This window comes from Schistocerca nitens, unplaced genomic scaffold (genome assembly GCF_023898315.1).
Source record: "Schistocerca nitens isolate TAMUIC-IGC-003100 unplaced genomic scaffold, iqSchNite1.1 HiC_scaffold_468, whole genome shotgun sequence".
Taxonomy (NCBI): Eukaryota; Metazoa; Arthropoda; class Insecta; order Orthoptera; family Acrididae; genus Schistocerca; species Schistocerca nitens.
In genome coordinates, this window is record NW_026046001.1 from 7,233,027 (window position 1) to 7,252,222 (window position 19,196).

At 62.0% G+C, this 19,196-nt stretch overlaps 1 protein-coding gene across 1 annotated transcript; it reads right to left on the reverse strand.

Moving 5' to 3' along the window:
* Positions 1 to 6,947: 6,947 nt before the first annotated feature.
* LOC126232309 (trichohyalin-like) lies at positions 6,948 to 12,733 on the reverse strand. The gene is made up of 4 exons (XM_049942592.1): positions 11,531 to 12,733; positions 9,323 to 11,415; positions 7,955 to 9,218; positions 6,948 to 7,598 (listed from the first exon to the last, which is right to left on the reverse strand). The coding sequence occupies exons 1-4, from the start codon at positions 12,731 to 12,733 to the stop codon at positions 6,948 to 6,950; spliced, it is 5,211 nt and encodes a 1,736-aa protein (XP_049798549.1).
* Positions 12,734 to 19,196: the final 6,463 nt, after the last annotated feature.

Below are 19,196 nucleotides of genomic sequence, written 5' to 3' on the forward strand. Positions count from 1 at the left end.
CTGTTCCTGCGCAGCTGTTTCTGCGCAGCTGTTTCTGCGCAGCTGTTCCTGCGCAGCTGTTCCTGCGCAGCTGTTTCTGCGCAGCTGTTTCTGCGCAGCTGTTCCTGCGCAGCTGTTTCTGCGCAGCTGTTTCTGCGCAGCTGTTTCTGCGCAGCTGTTTCTGCGCAGCTGTTTCTGCGCAGCTGTTTCTGCGCAGCTGTTTCTGCGCAGCTGTATCTGCGCAGCTGTATCTGCGCAGCTGTTTCTGCGCAGCTGTTTCTGCGCAGCTGTTTCTGCGCACTGTTTCTGCGCAGCTGTTTCTGCGCAGCTGTTTCTGCGCAGCTGCTTCTGCGCAGCTGCTTCTGCGCAGCTGTTTCTGCGCAGCTGTTTCTGCGCAGCTGTTTCTGCGCAGCTGTTTCTGCGCAGCCGTTTCTGCGCAGCCGTTTCTGCGCAGCCGTTTCTGCGCAGCCGTTTCTGCGCAGCCGTTTCTGCGCAGCCGTTTCTGCGCAGCCGTTTCTGCGCAGCCGTTTCTGCGCAGCCGTTTCTGCGCAGCCGTTTCTGCGCAGCCGTTTCTGCGCAGCCGTTTCTGCGCAGCCGTTTCCGCGCAGCCGCTTCCGCGCAGCCGCTTCCGCGCAGCCGCTTCCGCGCAGCCGCTTCCGCGCAGCCGCTTCCGCGCAGCCGCTTCCGCGCAGCCGCTTCCGCGCAGCCGCTTCCGCGCAGCCGCTCCCGCGCAGCCGCTCCCGCGCAGCCGCTTCCGCGCAGCCGCTTCCGCGCAGCCGCTTCCGCGCAGCCGCTTCCGCGCAGCCGCTTCTGCGCAGCTGTTTCTGATTTTCTGATGAGACTTCACTGCAACAGCATGGGTGACGAACTCCGTACGCGCGCGTGGTCTAGAGATCCTACCACGCGCGTACGGGATTCAACTTTACATGTTCAACTGCCCAAAAAACATTGAACATGGAGGTACGCTCCTGTAACCGGAGGCTATAGAGTGTTTCTGCGCCGCTGTTTCTGCGCCGCTGTTTCTGCGCCGCTGTTTCTGCGCAGCTGTTTCTGCGCAGCTGTTTCTGCCCACCTGTTCCTGCGCACCTGTTCCTGCGCAGCTGTTCCTGCGCAGCTGTTCCTGCGCACCTGTTCCTGCGCAGCTGTTCCTGCGCAGCTGTTCCCGCGCAGCTGTTCCCGCGCAGCTGTTCCCGCGCACCTGTTCCCGCGCACCTGTTCCCGCGCACCTGTTCCCGCGCAGCCGTTCCCGCGCAGCCGTTCCCGCGCAGCCGTTCCCGCGCAGCCGTTTCCGCGCAGCCGTTTCCGCGCAGCCGTTTCCGCGCAGCCGCATCCGCGCAGCCGCTTCCGCGCAGCCGCTTCCGCGCAGCCGCTTCCGCGCAGCCGCTTCCGCGCAGCCGCTTCTGCGCAGCCGTCTCCGCGCAGCTGTTTCTGATTTTCTGATGAGACTTCACTGCAACAGCATGGGTGACGAACTCCGTACGCGCCCGTGGTCTAGAGATCCTACCACGCGCGTACGGGATTCAACTTTACATGTTCAACTGCCCAAAAAACATTGAACATGGAGGTACGCTCCTGTAACCGGAGGCTATAGAGTGTTTCTGCGCAGCTGTTTCTGCGCCGCTGTTTCTGCGCCGCTGTTTCTGCGCAGCTGTTTCTGCGCAGCTGTTTCTGCGCACCTGTTCCTGCGCACCTGTTCCTGCGCAGCTGTTCCTGCGCAGCTGTTCCTGCGCACCTGTTCCTGCGCAGCTGTTTCTGCGCAGCTGTTCCTGCGCAGCTGTTCCTGCGCAGCTGTTTCTGCGCAGCTGTTTCTGCGCAGCTGTTTCTGTGCAGCTGTTCCTGCGCAGCTGTTTCTGCGCAGCTGTTTCTGCGCAGCTGTTTCTGCGCAGCTGTTTCTGCGCAGCTGTATCTGCGCAGCTGTATCTGCGCAGCTGTTTCTGCGCAGCTGTTTCTGCGCAGCTGTATCTGCGCAGCTGTATCTGCGCAGCTGTATCTGCGCAGCTGTTTCTGCACAGCTGTTTCTGCGCAGCTGTATCTGCGCAGCTGTTTCTGCGCAGCTGTTTCTGCGCAGCTGTTTCTGCGCAGCTGTTTCTGCGCACTGTTTCTGCGCAGCTGTTTCTGCGCAGCTGCTTCTGCGCAGCTGTTTCTGCGCAGCTGCTTCTGCGCAGCTGCTTCTGCGCAGCTGTTTCTGCGCAGCTGTTTCTGCGCAGCCGTTTCTGCGCAGCCGTTTCTGCGCAGCCGTTTCTGCGCAGCCGTTTCTGCGCAGCCGTTTCTGCGCAGCCGTTTCTGCGCAGCCGTTTCTGCGCATACGTTTCTGCGCAGCCGTTTCTGCGCAGCCGTTTCTGCGCAGCCGTTACTGCGCAGCCGTTTCTGCGCAGCCGTTTCTGCGCAGCCGTTTCTGCGCAGCCGTTTCTGCGCAGCCGTTTCTGCGCAGCCGTTTCTGCGCAGCCGTATCTGCGCAGCCGTTTCTGCGGAGCCGCTTCTGCGCAGCCGCTTCTGCGCAGCCGCTTCTGCGCAGCCGTATCAGCGCAGCCGTTTCTGCGCAGCCGTTTCTGCGCAGCCGTTTCTGCGCAGCCGTATCTGCGCAGCTGTATCTGCGCAGCTGCTTCTGCGCAGCTGCTTCTGCGCAGCTGATTCTGCGCAGCCGCTTCTGCGCAGCCGCTTCTGCGCAGCTGTTTCTGCGCAGTCGTTTCTGCGCAGCCGTTTCTGCGCAGCCGTTTCTGCGCAGCCGTTTCTGCGCAGCCGTTTCTGCGCAGCCGTTTCTGCGCAGCCGTTTCTGCGCAGCCGTTTCTGCGCAGCCGTTTCTGCGCAGCCGTTTCTGCGCAGACGTTCCTGCGCAGCCGTTTCTGCGCAGCCGTTTCTGCGCAGCCGCTTCTGCGCAGCCGCTTCTGCGCAGCCGCTTCTGCGCAGCCGCTTCTGCGCAGCCGCTTCTGCGCAGCCGCTTCTGCGCAGCCGCTTCTGCGCAGCCGCTTCTGCGCAGCCGCTTCTGCGCAGCCGCTTCTGCGCAGCCGCTTCTGCGCAGCCGCTTCTGCGCAGCCGCTTCTGCGCAGCCGCTTCTGCGCAGCCGCTTCTGCGCAGCCGTTCCTGCGAAGCCGTTCCTGCGAAGCCGTTCCTGCGCAGCCGTTCCTGCGCAGCCGTTCCTGCGCAGCCGTTCCTGCGCAGCCGTTCCTGCGCAGCCGTTCCTGCGCAGCCGCTTCTGCGCAGCCGCTTCTGCGCAGCCGCTTCTGCGCAGCCGCTTCTGCGCAGCCGCTTCTGCGCAGCCGCTTCTGCGCAGCCGCTTCTGCGCAGCCGCTTATGCGCAGCCGTTCCTGCGCAGCCGTTTCTGCGAAGCCGTTTCTGCGCAGCCGCTTCTGCGCAGCCGCTTCTGCGCAGCTGTTTCTGATTTTCTGATGAGACTTCACTGCAACAGCATGGGTGACGAACTCCGTACGCGCGCGTGGTCTAGAGATCCTACCACGTGCGTACGGGATTCAACTTTACATGTTCAACTGCCCAAAAAACATTGAACATGGAGGTACGCTCCTGTAACCGGAGGCTATAGAGTGTTTCTGCGCCGCTGTTTCTGCGCCGCTGTTTCTGCGCCGCTGTTTCTGCGCAGCTGTTTCTGCGCAGCTGTTTCTGCGCAGCTGTTTCTGCGCAGCTGTTGCTGCGCAGCTGTTCCTGCGCAGCTGTTCCTGCGCAGCTGTTCCTGCGCAGCTGTTTCTGCGCAGCTGTTCCTGCGCAGCTGTTCCTGCGCAGCTGTTCCTGCGCAGCTGTTCCTGCGCAGCTGTTTCTGCGCAGCTGTTTCTGCGCAGCTGTTTCTGCGCAGCTGTTCCTGCGCAGCTGTTCCTGCGCAGCTGTTTCTGCGCAGCTGTTTCTGCGCAGCTGTTCCTGCGCAGCTGTTTCTGCGCAGCTGTTTCTGCGCAGCTGTTTCTGCGCAGCTGTTTCTGCGCAGCTGTTTCTGCGCAGCTGTATCTGCGCAGCTGTTTCTGCGCAGCTGTATCTGCGCAGCTGTATCTGCGCAGCTGTATCTGCGCAGCTGTTTCTGCGCAGCTGTTTCTGCGCACTGTTTCTGCGCAGCTGTTTCTGCGCAGCTGTTTCTGCGCAGCTGCTTCTGCGCAGCTGCTTCTGCGCAGCTGCTTCTGCGCAGCTGTTTCTGCGCAGCTGTTTCTGCGCAGCTGTTTCTGCGCAGCTGTTTCTGCGCAGCCGTTTCTGCGCAGCCGTTTCTGCGCAGCCGTTTCTGCGCAGCCGTTTCTGCGCAGCCGTTTCTGCGCAGCCGTTTCTGCGCAGCCGTTTCTGCGCAGCCGTTTCTGCGCAGCCGTTTCCGCGCAGCCGCTTCCGCGCAGCCGCTTCCGCGCAGCCGCTTCCGCGCAGCCGCTTCCGCGCAGCCGCTTCCGCGCAGCCGCTTCCGCGCAGCCGCTTCCGCGCAGCCGCTTCCGCGCAGCCGCTTCCGCGCAGCCGCTTCCGCGCAGCCGCTTCTGCGCAGCTGTTTCTGATTTTCTGATGAGACTTCACTGCAACAGCATGGGTGACGAACTCCGTACGCGCGCGTGGTCTAGAGATCCTACCACGCGCGTACGGGATTCAACTTTACATGTTCAACTGCCCAAAAAACATTGAACATGGAGGTACGCTCCTGTAACCGGAGGCTATAGAGTGTTTCTGCGCCGCTGTTTCTGCGCCGCTGTTTCTGCGCCGCTGTTTCTGCGCAGCTGTTTCTGCGCAGCTGTTTCTGCGCACCTGTTCCTGCGCACCTGTTCCTGCGCAGCTGTTCCTGCGCAGCTGTTCCTGCGCACCTGTTCCTGCGCAGCTGTTCCTGCGCAGCTGTTCCTGCGCAGCTGTTCCCGCGCAGCTGTTCCCGCGCACCTGTTCCCGCGCACCTGTTCCCGCGCACCTGTTCCCGCGCAGCCGTTCCCGCGCAGCCGTTCCCGCGCAGCCGTTCCCGCGCAGCCGTTTCCGCGCAGCCGTTTCCGCGCAGCCGCTTCCGCGCAGCCGCTTCCGCGCAGCCGCTTCCGCGCAGCCGCTTCCGCGCAGCCGCTTCTGCGCAGCCGTCTCCGCGCAGCTGTTTCTGATTTTCTGATGAGACTTCACTGCAACAGCATGGGTGACGAACTCCGTACGCGCCCGTGGTCTAGAGATCCTACCACGCGCGTACGGGATTCAACTTTACATGTTCAACTGCCCAAAAAACATTGAACATGGAGGTACGCTCCTGTAACCGGAGGCTATAGAGTGTTTCTGCGCCGCTGTTTGTCCGCCGCTGTTTCTGCGCAGCTGTTTCTGCGCAGCTGTTTCTGCGCATCTGTTTCTGCGCAGCTGTTTCTGCACAGCTGTTTCTGCGCAGCTGTTTCTGCGCAGCTGTTTCTGCGCAGCTGTTCCTGCGCAGCTGTTCCTGCGCAGCTGTTCCTGCGCAGCTGTTCCTGCGCAGCTGTTCCTGCGCAGCTGTTCCTGCGCAGCTGTTTCTGCGCAGCTGTTTCTGCGCAGCTGTTTCTGCGCAGCTGTTCCTGCGCAGCTGTTTCTGCGCAGCTGTTTCTGCGCAGCTGTTCCTGCGCAGCTGTTTCTGCGCAGCTGTTTCTGCGCAGCTGTTTCTGCGCAGCTGTTTCTGCGCAGCTGTTTCTGCGCAGCTGTTTCTGCGCAGCTGTTTCTGCGCAGCTGTATCTGCGCAGCTGTATCTGCGCAGCTGTTTCTGCGCAGCTGTTTCTGCGCAGCTGTTTCTGCGCACTGTTTCTGCGCAGCTGTTTCTGCGCAGCTGTTTCTGCGCAGCTGCTTCTGCGCAGCTGCTTCTGCGCAGCTGCTTCTGCGCAGCTGTTTCTGCGCAGCTGTTTCTGCGCAGCTGTTTCTGCGCAGCTGTTTCTGCGCAGCCGTTTCTGCGCAGCCGTTTCTGCGCAGCCGTTTCTGCGCAGCCGTTTCTGCGCAGCCGTTTCTGCGCAGCCGTTTCTGCGCAGCCGTTTCTGCGCAGCCGTTTCTGCGCAGCCGTTTCTGCGCAGCCGTTTCTGCGCAGCCGTTTCTGCGCAGCCGTTTCTGCGCAGCCGTTTCTGCGCAGCCGTTTCTGCGCAGCCGTTTCTGCGCAGCCGTTTCCGCGCAGCCGCTTCCGCGCAGCCGCTTCCGCGCAGCCGCTTCCGCGCAGCCGCTTCCGCGCAGCCGCTTCCGCGCAGCCGCTTCCGCGCAGCCGCTTCCGCGCAGCCGCTCCCGCGCAGCCGCTCCCGCGCAGCCGCTTCCGCGCAGCCGCTTCCGCGCAGCCGCTTCTGCGCAGCTGTTTCTGATTTTCTGATGAGACTTCACTGCAACAGCATGGGTGACGAACTCCGTACGCGCGCGTGGTCTAGAGATCCTACCACGCGCGTACGGGATTCAACTTTACATGTTCAACTGCCCAAAAAACATTGAACATGGAGGTACGCTCCTGTAACCGGAGGCTATAGAGTGTTTCTGCGCCGCTGTTTCTGCGCCGCTGTTTCTGCGCCGCTGTTTCTGCGCAGCTGTTTCTGCGCAGCTGTTTCTGCGCACCTGTTCCTGCGCAGCTGTTCCTGCGCAGCTGTTCCTGCGCACCTGTTCCTGCGCAGCTGTTCCTGCGCAGCTGTTCCTGCGCAGCTGTTCCCGCGCAGCTGTTCCCGCGCACCTGTTCCCGCGCACCTGTTCCCGCGCAGCCGTTCCCGCGCAGCCGTTCCCGCGCAGCCGTTCCCGCGCAGCCGTTCCCGCGCAGCCGTTTCCGCGCAGCCGTTTCCGCGCAGCCGTTTCCGCGCAGCCGCATCCGCGCAGCCGCTTCCGCGCAGCCGCTTCCGCGCAGCCGCTTCCGCGCAGCCGCTTCTGCGCAGCCGTCTCCGCGCAGCTGTTTCTGATTTTCTGATGAGACTTCACTGCAACAGCATGGGTGACGAACTCCGTACGCGCCCGTGGTCTAGAGATCCTACCACGCGCGTACGGGATTCAACTTTACATGTTCAACTGCCCAAAAAACATTGAACATGGAGGTACGCTCCTGTAACCGGAGGCTATAGAGTGTTTCTGCGCCGCTGTTTGTGCGCCGCTGTTTCTGCGCAGCTGTTTCTGCGCAGCTGTTTCTGCGCATCTGTTTCTGCGCAGCTGTTTCTGCACAGCTGTTTCTGCGCAGCTGTTTCTGCGCAGCTGTTTCTGCGCAGCTGTTTCTGCGCAGCTGTTTCTGCGCAGCTGTTTATGCGCAGCTGTTTCTGCGCAGCTGTTTCTGCGCAGCTGTTTCTGCGCAGCTGTCTCTGCGCAGCTGTCTCTGCGCAGCTGTCTCTGCGCAGCTGTCTCTGCGCAGCTGTTTCTGCGCAGCTGTTTCTGCGCAGCTGTTTCTGCGCAGCTGTTTCTGCGCATCTGTTTCTGCGCAGCTGTCTCTGCGCAGCTGTTTCTGCGCAGCTGCTTATGCCTAGCTGTTTCTGCGCAGCTGTTTCGGCGCAGCTGTTTCGGCGCAGCAGTTTCGGCGCAGCTGTTTCGGCGCAGCTGTTTCGGCGCAGCTGTTTCGGCGCAGCTGTTTCGGCGCAGCTGTTTCGGCGCAGCTGTTTCGGCGCAGCTGTTTCGGCGCAGCTGTTTCGGCGCAGCTGTTTCGGCGCAGCTGTTTCGGCGCAGCTGTTTCGGCGCAGCTGTTTCGGCGCAGCTGTTTCGGCGCAGCTGTTTATGCGCAGCTGTTTATGCGCAGCTGTTTATGCGCAGCTGTTTATGCGCAGCTGTTTATGCGCAGCTGTTCATGCGCAGCTGTTCATGCGCAGCTGTTCATGCGCAGCTGTTTCTGCGCAGCTGTTTCTGCGCAGCTGTTACTGCGCAGCCGTTCCTGCGCATCCGTTCCTGCGCAGCCGTTCCTGCGCAGCCGCTTCTGCGCAGCCGCTTCTGCGCAGCTGTTTCTGATTTTCTGATGAGACTTCACTGCAACAGCATGGGTGACGAACTCCGTACGCGCGCGTGGTCTAGAGATCCTACCACGTGCGTACGGGATTCAACTTTACATGTTCAACTGCCCAAAAAACATTGAACATGGAGGTACGCTCCTGTAACCGGAGGCTATAGAGTGTTTCTGCGCCGCTGTTTCTGCGCCGCTGTTTCTGCGCCGCTGTTTCTGCGCCGCTGTTTCTGTGCAGCTGTTTCTGCGCAGCTGTTTCTGCGCAGCTGTTTCTGCGCAGCTGTTTCTGCGCATCTGCTTCTGCGCAGCTGTTTCTGCACAGCTGTTTCCGCGCAGCTGTTTCCGCGCAGCTGTTTCCGCGCAGCTGTTTCCGCGCAGCTGTTTCCGCGCAGCTGTTTCCGCGCAGCTGTTTCCGCGCAGCTGTTTCTGCGCAGCTGTTTCTGCGCAGCTGTTTCTGCGCAGCTGTTTCTGCGCAGCTGTTTCTGCGCAGCTGTTCCTGCGCAGCTGTTCCTGCGCAGCTGTTCCTGCGCAGCTGTTCCTGCGCAGCTGTTCCTGCGCAGCTGTTTCTGCGCAGTTGTTTCTGCGCAGCTGTTTCTGCGCAGCTGTTTCTGGGCAGCTGTTCCTGCGCAGCTGTTCCTGCGCAGCTGTTTCTGCGCAGCTGTTTCTGCGCAGCTGATCCTGCGCAGCTGATTCTGCGCAGCTGTTCCTGCGCAGCTGTTCCTGCGCAGCTGTTTCTGCGCAGCTGTTTCTGCGCAGCTGTTTCTGCGCAGCTGTTTCTGCGCAGCTGTTTCTGCGCAGCTGTTTCTGCGCAGCTGTTTCTGCGCAGCTGTTTCTGCGCAGCTGTTTCTGCGCAGCTGTTTCTGCGCAGCTGTTTCTGCGCAGCTGTTTCTGCGCAGCTGTTTCTGCGCAGCTGTTTCTGCGCAGCTGTTTCTGCGCAGCCGTTTCTGCGCAGCCGTTTCTGCGCAGCCGTTTCTGCGCAGCCGTTTCTGCGCAGCCGTTTCTGCGCAGCCGTTTCTGCGCAGCCGTTTCTGCGCAGCCGTTTCTGCGCAGCCGTTTCTGCGCAGCCGTTTCTGCGCAGCCGTTTCTGCGCAGCCGTTTCTGCGCAGCCGTTTCTGCGCAGCCGTTTCTGCGCAGCCGTTTCTGCGCAGCCGTTTCTGCGCAGCCGTTTCTGCGCAGCCGTTTCTGCGCAGCCGCTTCTGCGCATCTGTTCCTGCGCAGCTGTTCCTGCGCAGCTGTTCCTGCGCAGCTGTTCCTGCGCAGCCGTTTCTGCGCAGCCGCTTCTGCGCAGCCGCTTCTGCGCAGCCGCTTCTGCGCAGCCGCTTCTGCGCAGCTGTTTCTGATTTTCTGATGAGACTTCACTGCAACAGCATGGGTGACGAACTCCGTACGCGCGCGTGGTCTAGAGATCCTACCACGCGCGTACGGGATTCAACTTTACATGTTCAACTGCCCAAAAAACATTGAAAATGGAGGTACGCTCCTGTAACCGGAGGCTATAGAGTGTTTCTGCGCCGCTGTTTCTGCGCCGCTGTTTCTGCGCCGCTGTTTCTGCGCAGCTGTTTCTGCGCAGCTGTTTCTGCGCAGCTGTTTCTGCGCAGCTGTTTCTGCGCAGCTGTTTCTGCGCAGCTGTTTCTGCGCAGCTGTTCCTGCGCAGCTGTTCCTGCGCAGCTGTTCCTGCGCAGCTGTTCCTGCGCAGCTGTTCCTGCGCAGCTGTTCCTGCGCAGCTGTTTCTGCGCAGCTGTTCCTGCGCAGCTGTTCCTGCGCAGCTGTTTCTGCGCAGCTGTTCCTGCGCAGCTGTTCCTGCGCAGCTGTTTCTGCGCAGCTGTTTCTGCGCAGCTGTTTCTGCGCAGCTGTTTCTGCGCAGCTGTATCTGCGCAGCTGTATCTGCGCAGCTGTTTCTGCGCAGCTGTTTCTGCGCAGCTGTATCTGCGCAGCTGTTTCTGCGCAGCTGTTTCTGCGCAGCTGTTTCTGCGCACAGTTTCTGCGCAGCTGTTTCTGCGCAGCTGTTTCTGCGCAGCTGTTTCTGCGCAGCTGCTTCTGCGCAGCTGTTTCTGCGCAGCTGCTTCTGCGCAGCCGTTTCTGCGCAGACGTTTCTGCGCAGCCGCTTCTGCGCAGCCGCTTCTGCGCAGCCGCTTCTGCGCAGCCGCTTCTGCGCAGCCGCTTCTGCGCAGCCGCTTCTGCGCAGCCGTTTCTGCGCAGCCGTTTCTGCGCAGCCGTTTCTGCGCAGCCGTATCAGCGCAGCCGTTTCTGCGCAGCCGTTTCTGCGCAGCCGTTTCTGCGCAGCCGTATCTGCGCAGCCGTATCTGCGCAGCTGTTTCTGCGCAGCTGTTTCTGCGCAGCTGTTTCTGCGCAGCTGCTTCTGCGCAGCTGCTTCTGCGCAGCTGCTTCTGCGCAGCCGTTTCTGCGCAGCCGTTTCTGCGCAGCCGTTTCTGCGCAGCCGTTTCTGCGCAGCCGTTTCTGCGCAGCCGTTTCTGCGCAGCCGTTTCTGCGCAGCCGTTTATGCGCAGCCGTTTATGCGCAGCCGTTTCTGCGCAGCCGTTTCTGCGCAGCCGTTTCTGCGCAGCCGTTTCTGCGCAGCCGTTCCTGCGCAGCCGTTCCTGCGCAGCCGTTTCTGCGCAGCCGTTTCTGCGCAGCCGTTTCTGCGCAGCCGCTTCTGCGCAGCCGCTTCTGCGCAGCCGCTTCTGCGCAGCCGCTTCTGCGCAGCCGCTTCTGCGCAGCCGCTTCTGCGCAGCCGCTTCTGCGCAGCCGCTTCTGCGCAGCCGCTTCTGCGCAGCCGCTTCTGCGCAGCCGCTTCTGCGCAGCCGCATCTGCGCAGCCGCTTCTGCGCAGCCGCTTCTGCGAAGCCGCTTCTGCGCAGCCGTTCCTGCGCAGCCGTTCCTGCGCAGCCGTTCCTGCGCAGCCGTTCCTGCGCAGCCGTTCCTGCGCAGCCGTTCCTGCGCAGCCGTTCCTGCGCAGCCGTTCCTGCGCAGCCGTTCCTGCGCAGCCGTTCCTGCGCAGCCGTTCCTGCGCAGCCGTTCCTGCGCAGCCGTTCCTGCGCAGCCGTTTCTGCGCAGCCGTTTCTGCGCAGCCGTATCTGCGCAGCCGTTTCTGCGCAGCCGTTTCTGCGCAGCCGTTTCTGCGCAGCCGTTTCTGCGCAGCCGTTTCTGCGCAGCCGTTTCTGCGCAGCCGCTTCTGCGCAGCCGCTTCTGCGCAGCCGCTTCTGCGCAGCCGCTTCTGCGCAGCCGCTTCTGCGCAGCCGCTTCTGCGCAGCCGCTTCTGCGCAGCCGCTTCTGCGCAGCCGCTTCTGCGCAGCCGCTTCTGCGCAGCCGCTTCTGCGCAGCCGTTTCTGCGCAGCCGTTTCTGCGCAGCCGCTTCTGCGCAGCCGCTTCTGCGCAGCCGCTTCTGCGCAGCCGCTTCTGCGCAGCCGCTTCTGCGCAGCCGCTTCTGCGCAGCCGCTTCTGCGCAGCCGCTACTGCGCAGCCGCTTCTGCGCAGCCGCTTCTGCGCAGCCGCTTCTGCGCAGCCGCTTCTGCGCAGCCGCTTCTGCGCAGCCGCTTCTGCGCAGCCGCTTCTGCGCAGCCGCTTCTGCGCAGCCGCTTCTGCGCAGCCGCTTCTGCGCAGCCGTTTCTGCGCAGCCGCTTCTGCGCAGCTGTTTCTGATTTTCTGATGAGACTTCACTGCAACAGCATGGGTGACGAACTCCGTACCCGCGCGTGGTCTAGAGATCCTACCACGCGCGTACGGGATTCAACTTTACATGTTCAACTGCCCAAAAAACATTGAACATGGAGGTACGCTCCTGTAACCGGAGGCTATAGAGTGTTTCTGCGCCGCTGTTTCTGCGCCGCTGTTTCTGCGCAGCTGTTTCTGCGCAGCTGTTTCTGCGCAGCTGTTTCTGCGCAGCTGTTTCTGCGCAGCTGTTTCTGCGCAGCTGTTTCTGCGCAGCTGTTCCTGCGCAGCTGTTCCTGCGCAGCTGTTCCTGCGCAGCTGTTTCTGCGCAGCTGTTCCTGCGCAGCTGTTCCTGCGCAGCTGTTCCTGCGCAGCTGTTCCTGTGCAGCTGTTTCTGCGCAGCTGTTTCTGCGCAGCTGTTCCTGCGCAGCTGTTCCTGCGCAGCTGTTCCTGCGCAGCTGTTTCTGCGCAGCTGTTCCTGCGCAGCTGTTCCTGCGCAGCTGTTTCTGCGCAGCTGTTTCTGCGCAGCTGTTTCTGCGCAGCTGTTTCTGCGCAGCTGTTTCTGCGCAGCTGTTTCTGCGCAGCTGTTTCTGCGCAGCTGTTTCTGCGCAGCTGTATCTGCGCAGCTGTATCTGCGCAGCTGTTTCTGCGCAGCTGTTTCTGCGCAGCTGTTTCTGCGCACTGTTTCTGCGCAGCTGTTTCTGCGCAGCTGTTTCTGCGCAGCTGTTTCTGCGCAGCTGTTTCTGCGCAGCTGCTTCTGCGCAGCTGCTTCTGCGCAGCTGTTTCTGCGCAGCTGTTTCTGCGCAGCCGTTTCTGCGCAGCCGTTTCTGCGCAGCCGTTTCTGCGCAGCCGTTTCTGCGCAGCCGTTTCTGCGCAGCCGTTTCTGCGCAGCCGTTTCTGCGCAGCCGTTTCTGCGCAGCCGTTTCTGCGCAGCCGTTTCTGCGCAGCCGTTTCTGCGCAGCCGTTTCTGCGCAGCCGTTTCTGCGCAGCCGTTTCTGCGCAGCCGTTTCTGCGCAGCCGTTTCCGCGCAGCCGCTTCCGCGCAGCCGCTTCCGCGCAGCCGCTTCCGCGCAGCCGCTTCCGCGCAGCCGCTTCCGCGCAGCCGCTTCCGCGCAGCCGCTTCCGCGCAGCCGCTTCCGCGCAGCCGCTTCCGCGCAGCCGCTTCCGCGCAGCCGCTTCCGCGCAGCCGCTTCTGCGCAGCTGTTTCTGATTTTCTGATGAGACTTCACTGCAACAGCATGGGTGACGAACTCCGTACGCGCGCGTGGTCTAGACATCCTACCACGCGCGTACGGGATTCAACTTTACATGTTCAACTGCCCAAAAAACATTGAACATGGAGGTACGCTCCTGTAACCGGAGGCTATAGAGTGTTTCTGCGCCGCTGTTTCTGCGCCGCTGTTTCTGCGCCGCTGTTTCTGCGCAGCTGTTTCTGCGCAGCTGTTTCTGCGCACCTGTTCCTGCGCACCTGTTCCTGCGCAGCTGTTCCTGCGCAGCTGTTCCTGCGCACCTGTTCCTGCGCAGCTGTTCCTGCGCAGCTGTTCCTGCGCAGCTGTTCCCGCGCAGCTGTTCCCGCGCACCTGTTCCCGCGCACCTGTTCCCGCGCAGCCGTTCCCGCGCAGCCGTTCCCGCGCAGCCGTTCCCGCGCAGCCGTTTCCGCGCAGCCGTTTCCGCGCAGCCGTTTCCGCGCAGCCGCTTCCGCGCAGCCGCTTCCGCGCAGCCGCTTCCGCGCAGCCGCTTCCGCGCAGCCGCTTCCGCGCAGCCGCTTCTGCGCAGCCGTCTCCGCGCAGCTGTTTCTGATTTTCTGATGAGACTTCACTGCAACAGCATGGGTGACGAACTCCGTACGCGCCCGTGGTCTAGAAATCCTACCACGCGCGTACGGGATTCAACTTTACATGTTCAACTGCCCAAAAAACATTGAACATGGAGGTACGCTCCTGTAACCGGAGGCTATAGAGTGTTTCTGCGCCGCTGTTTGTGCGCCGCTGTTTCTGCGCAGCTGTTTCTGCGCAGCTGTTTCTGCGCATCTGTTTCTGCGCAGCTGTTTCTGCACAGCTGTTTCTGCGCAGCTGTTTCTGCGCAGCTGTTTCTGCGCAGCTGTTTCTGCGCAGCTGTTTCTGCGCAGCTGTTTCTGCGCAGCTGTTTCTGCGCAGCTGTTTCTGCGCAGCTGTCTCTGCGCAGCTGTCTCTGCGCAGCTGTCTCTGCGCAGCTGTCTCTGCGCAGCTGTCTCTGCGCAGCTGTTTCTGCGCAGCTGTTTCTGCGCAGCTGTTTCTGCGCAGCTGTTTCTGCGCATCTGTTTCTGCGCAGCTGTCTCTGCGCAGCTGTTTCTGCGCAGCTGCTTATGCCTAGCTGTTTCTGCGCAGCTGTTTCGGCGCAGCTGTTTCGGCGCAGCTGTTTCGGCGCAGCTGTTTCTGCGCAGCTGTTTCGGCGCAGCTGTTTCGGCGCAGCTGTTTCGGCGCAGCTGTTTCGGCGCAGCTGTTTCGGCGCAGCAGTTTCGGCGCAGCAGTTTCGGCGCAGCAGTTTCGGCGCAGCAGTTTCGGCGCAGCAGTTTCGGCGCAGCAGTTTCGGCGCAGCTGTTTCGGCGCAGCTGTTTCGGCGCAGCTGTTTCGGCGCAGCTGTTTCGGCGCAGCTGTTTCGGCGCAGCTGTTTCGGCGCAGCTGTTTCGGCGCAGCTGTTTCGGCGCAGCTGTTTATGCGCAGCTGTTTATGCGCAGCTGTTCATGCGCAGCTGTTTATGCGCAGCTGTTTCTGCGCAGCTGTTTCTGCGCAGCTGTTACTGCGCAGCCGTTCCTGCGCATCCGTTCCTGCGCAGCCGCTTCTGCGCAGCCGCTTCTGCGCAGCTGTTTCTGATTTTCTGATGAGACTTCACTGCAACAGCATGGGTGACGAACTCCGTACGCGCGCGTGGTCTAGAGATCCTACCACGTGCGTACGGGATTCAAGTTTACATGTTCAACTGCCCAAAAAACATTGAACATGGAGGTACGCTCCTGTAACCGGAGGCTATAGAGTGTTTCTGCGCCGCTGTTTCTGCGCCGCTGTTTCTGCGCCGCTGTTTCTGCGCCGCTGTTTCTGCGCAGCTGTTTCTGCGCAGCTGTTTCTGCGCAGCTGTTTCTGCGCAGCTGTTTCTGCGCATCTGCTTCTGCGCAGCTGTTTCTGCACAGCTGTTTCCGCGCATCTGCTTCTGCGCAGCTGTTTCTGCACAGCTGTTTCCGCGCAGCTGTTTCCGCGCAGCTGTTTCCGCGCAGCTGTTTCCGCGCAGCTGTTTCCGCGCAGCTGTTTCCGCGCAGCTGTTTCCGCGCAGCTGTTTCCGCGCAGCTGTTTCCGCGCAGCTGTTTCTGCGCAGCTGTTTCTGCGCAGCTGTTTCTGCGCAGCTGTTTCTGCGCAGCTGTTCCTGCGCAGCTGTTCCTGCGCAGCTGTTCCTGCGCAGCTGTTCCTGCGCAGCTGTTCCTGCGCAGCTGTTTCTGCGCAGTTGTTTCTGCGCAGCTGTTTCTGCGCAGCTGTTTCTGGGCAGCTGTTCCTGCGCAGCTGTTCCTGCGCAGCTGTTTCTGCGCAGCTGTTTCTGCGCAGCTGATCCTGCGCAGCTGATTCTGCGCAGCTGTTCCTGCGCAGCTGTTCCTGCGCAGCTGATTCTACGCAGCTGTTTCTGCGCAGCTGTTTCTGCGCACTGTTTCTGCGTAGCTGTTTCTGCGCAGCTGTTTCTGCGCAGCTGTTTCTGCGCAGCTGTTTCTGCGCAGCTGTTTCTGCGCAGCTGTTTCTGCGCAGCTGTTTCTGCGCAGCTGTTTCTGCGCAGCTGTTTCTGCGCAGCCGTTTCTGCGCAGCCGTTTCTGCGCAGCCGTTTCTGCGCAGCCGTTTCTGCGCAGCCGTTTCTGCGCAGCCGTTTCTGCGCAGCCGTTTCTGCGCAGCCGTTTCTGCGCAGCCGTTTCTGCGCAGCCGTTTCTGCGCAGCCGTTTCTGCGCAGCCGTTTCTGCGCAGCCGTTTCTGCGCAGCCGTTTCTGCGCAGCCGTTTCTGCGCAGCCGTTTCTGCGCAGCCGTTTCTGCGCAGCCGTTTCTGCGCAGCCGTTTCTGCGCAGCCGTTTCTGCGCAGCCGTTTCTGCGCAGCCGTTTCTGCGCAGCCGTTTCTGCGCAGCCGTTTCTGCGCAGCCGTTTCTGCGCAGCCGTTTCTGCGCAGCCGTTTCTGCGCAGCCGCTTCTGCGCATCTGTTCCTGCGCAGCTGTTCCTGCGCAGCTGTTCCTGCGCAGCCGTTCCTGCGCAGCCGTTTCTGCGCAGCCGCTTCTGCGCAGCCGCTTCTGCGCAGCCGCTTCTGCGCAGCCGCTTCTGCGCAGCTGTTTCTGATTTTCTGATGAGACTTCACTGCAACAGCATGGGTGACGAACTCCGTACGCGCGCGTGGTCTAGAGATCCTACCACGCGCGTACGGGATTCAACTTTACATGTTCAACTGCCCAAAAAACATTGAAAATGGAGGTACGCTCCTGTAACCGGAGGCTATAGAGTGTTTCTGCGCCGCTGTTTCTGCGCCGCTGTTTCTGCGCCGCTGTTTCTGCGCAGCTGTTTCTGCGCAGCTGTTTCTGCGCAGCTGTTTCTGCGCAGCTGTTTCTGCGCAGCTGTTTCTGCGCAGCTGTTCCTGCACAGCTGTTCCTGCGCAGCTGTTCCTGCGCAGCTGTTCCTGCGCAGCTGTTCCTGCGCAGCTGTTTCTGCGCAGCTGTTTCTGCGCAGCTGTTCCTGCGCAGCTGTTTCTGCGCAGCTGTTTCTGCGCAGCTGTTCCTGCGCAGCTGTTTCTGCGCAGCTGTTTCTGCGCAGCTGTTTCTGCGCAGCTGTTTCTGCGCAGCTGTTTCTGCGCAGCTGTTTCTGCGCAGCTGTATCTGCGCAGCTGTATCTGCGCAGCTGTTTCTGCGCAGCTGTTTCTGCGCAGCTGTATCTGCGCAGCTGTATCTGCGCAGCTGTTTCTGCGCAGCTGTTTCTGCGCAGCTGTTTCTGCGCACAGTTTCTGCGCAGCTGTTTCTGCGCAGCTGTTTCTGCGCAGCTGCTTCTGCGCAGCTGTTTCTGCGCAGCCGCTTCTGCGCAGCCGTTTCTGCGCAGACGTTTCTGCGCAGCCGCTTCTGCGCAGCCGCTTCTGCGCAGCCGCTTCTGCGCAGCCGCTTCTGCGCAGCCGCTTCTGCGCAGCCGTTTCTGCGCAGCCGTTTCTGCGCAGCCGTTTCTGCGCAGCCGTATCAGCGCAGCCGTATCAGCGCAGCCGTTTCTGCGCAGCCGTTTCTGCGCAGCTGTATCTGCGCAGCTGTATCTGCGCAGCTGTTTCTGCGCAGCTGTTTCTGCGCAGCTGCTTCTGCGCAGCTGCTTCTGCGCAGCTGCTTCTGCGCAGCCGTTTCTGCGCAGCCGTTTCTGCGCAGCCGTTTCTGCGCAGCCGTTTCTGCGCAGCCGTTTCTGCGCAGCCGTTTCTGCGCAGCCGTTTCTGCGCAGCCGTTTCTGCGCAGCCGTTTCTGCGCAGCCGTTTATGCGCAGCCGTTTATGCGCAGCCGTTTCTGCGCAGCCGTTTCTGCGCAGCCGTTTCTGCGCAGCCGTTTCTGCGCAGCCGTTCCTGCGCAGCCGTTCCTGCGCAGCCGTTTCTGCGCAGCCGTTTCTGCGCAGCCGTTTCTGCGCAGCCGTTTCTGCGCAGCCGTTTCTGCGCAGCCGCTTCTGCGCAGCCGCTTCTGCGCAGCCGCTTCTGCGCAGCCGCTTCTGCGCAGCCGCTTCTGCGCAGCCGCTTCTGCGCAGCCGCTTCTGCGCAGCCGCTTCTGCGCAGCCGCTTCTGCGCAGCCGCTTCTGCGCAGCCGCTTCTGCGCAGCCGCATCTGCGCAGCCGCTTCTGCGCAGCCGCTTCTGCGAAGCCGCTTCTGCGCAGCCGTTCCTGCGCAGCCGTTCCTGCGCAGCCGTTCCTGCGCAGCCGTTCCTGCGCAGCCGTTCCTGCGCAGCCGTTCCTGCGCAGCCGTTCCTGCGCAGCCGTTCCTGCGCAGCCGTTCCTGCGCAGCCGTTCCTGCGCAGCCGTTTCTGCGCAGCCGTTTCTGCGCAGCCGTATCTGCGCAGCCGTTTCTGCGCAGCCGTTTCTGCGCAGCCGTATCTGCGCAGCCGTTTCTGCGCAGCCGTTTCTGCGCAGCCGTTTCTGCGCAGCCGTTTCTGCGCAGCCGCTTCTGCGCAGCCGCTTCTGCGCAGCCGCTTCTGCGCAGCCGCTTCTGCGCAGCCGCTTCTGCGCAGCCGCTTCTGCGCAGCCGCTTCTGCGCAGCCGCTACTGCGCAGCCGCTTCTGCGCAGCCGCTTCTGCGCAGCCGCTTCTGCGCAGCCGCTTCTGCGCAGCCGCTTCTGCGCAGCCGCTTCTGCGCAGCCGCTTCTGCGCAGCCGCTTCTGCGCAGCCGCTTCAGCGCAGCCGCTTCTGCGCAGCCGCTTCTGCGCAGCCGCTTATGCGCAGCCGCTTATGCGCAGCTGTTCCTGCGCAGCCGTTTCTGCGCAGCCGTTTCTGCGCAGCCGTTTCTGCGCAGCCGCTTCTGCGCAGCTGTTTCTGATTTTCTGATGAGACTTCACTGCAACAGCATGGGTGACGAACTCCGTACGCGCGCGTGGTCTAGAGATCCTACCACGCGCGTACGGGATTCAACTTTACATGTTCAACTGCCCAAAAAACATTGAACATGGAGGTACGCTCCTGTAACCGGAGGCTATAGAGTGTTTCTGCGCCGCTGTTTCTGCGCCGCTGTTTCTGCGCCGCTGTTTCTGCGCAGCTGTTTCTGCGCAGCTGTTTCTGCGCAGCTGTTTCTGCGCAGCTGTTTCTGCGCAGCTGTTTCTGCGCAGCTGTTTCTGCGCAGCTGTTCCTGCGCAGCTGTTCCTGCGCAGCTGTTCCTGCGCAGCTGTTTCTGCGCAGCTGTTCCTGCGCAGCTGTTCCTGCGCAGCTGTTCCTGCGCAGCTGTTCCTGTGCAGCTGTTTCTGCGCAGCTGTTTCTGCGCAGCTGTTCCTGCGCAGCTGTTCCTGCGCAGCTGTTTCTGCGCAGCTGTTCCTGCGCAGCTCTTCCTGCGCAGCTGTTTCTGCGCAGCTGTTTCTGCGCAGCTGTTTCTGCGCAGCTGTTTCTGCGCAGCTGTTTCTGCGCAGCTGTCTCTGCGCAGCTGTTTCTGCGCAGCTGTATCTGCGCAGCTGTATCTGCGCAGCTGTTTCGGCGCAGCTGTTTCGGCGCAGCTGTTTCTGCGCAGCTGTTTCGGCGCAGCTGTTTCGGCGCAGCTGTTTCGGCGCAGCTGTTTCGGCGCAGCTGTTTCGGCGCAGCAGTTTCGGCGCAGCAGTTTCGGCGCAGCAGTTTCGGCGCAGCAGTTTCGGCGCAGCAGTTACGGCGCAGCAGTTTCGGCGCAGCAGTTTCGGCGCAGCAGTTTCGGCGCAGCAGTTTCGGCGCAGCAGTTTCGGCGCAGCTGTTTCGGCGCAGCTGTTTCGGCGCAGCTGTTTCGGCGCAGCTGTTTCGGCGCAGCTGTTTCGGCGCAGCTGTTTCGGCGCAGCTGTTTCGGCGCAGCTGTTTCGGCGCAGCTGTTTATGCGCAGCTGTTTATGCGCAGCTGTTCATGCGCAGCTGTTCATGCGCAGCTGTTTCTGCGCAGCTGTTTCTGCGCAGCTGTTACTGCGCAGCCGTTCCTGCGCATCCGTTCCTGCGCAGCCGCTTCTGCGCAGCCGCTTCTGCGCAGCTGTTTCTGATTTTCTGATGAGACTTCACTGCAACAGCATGGGTGACGAA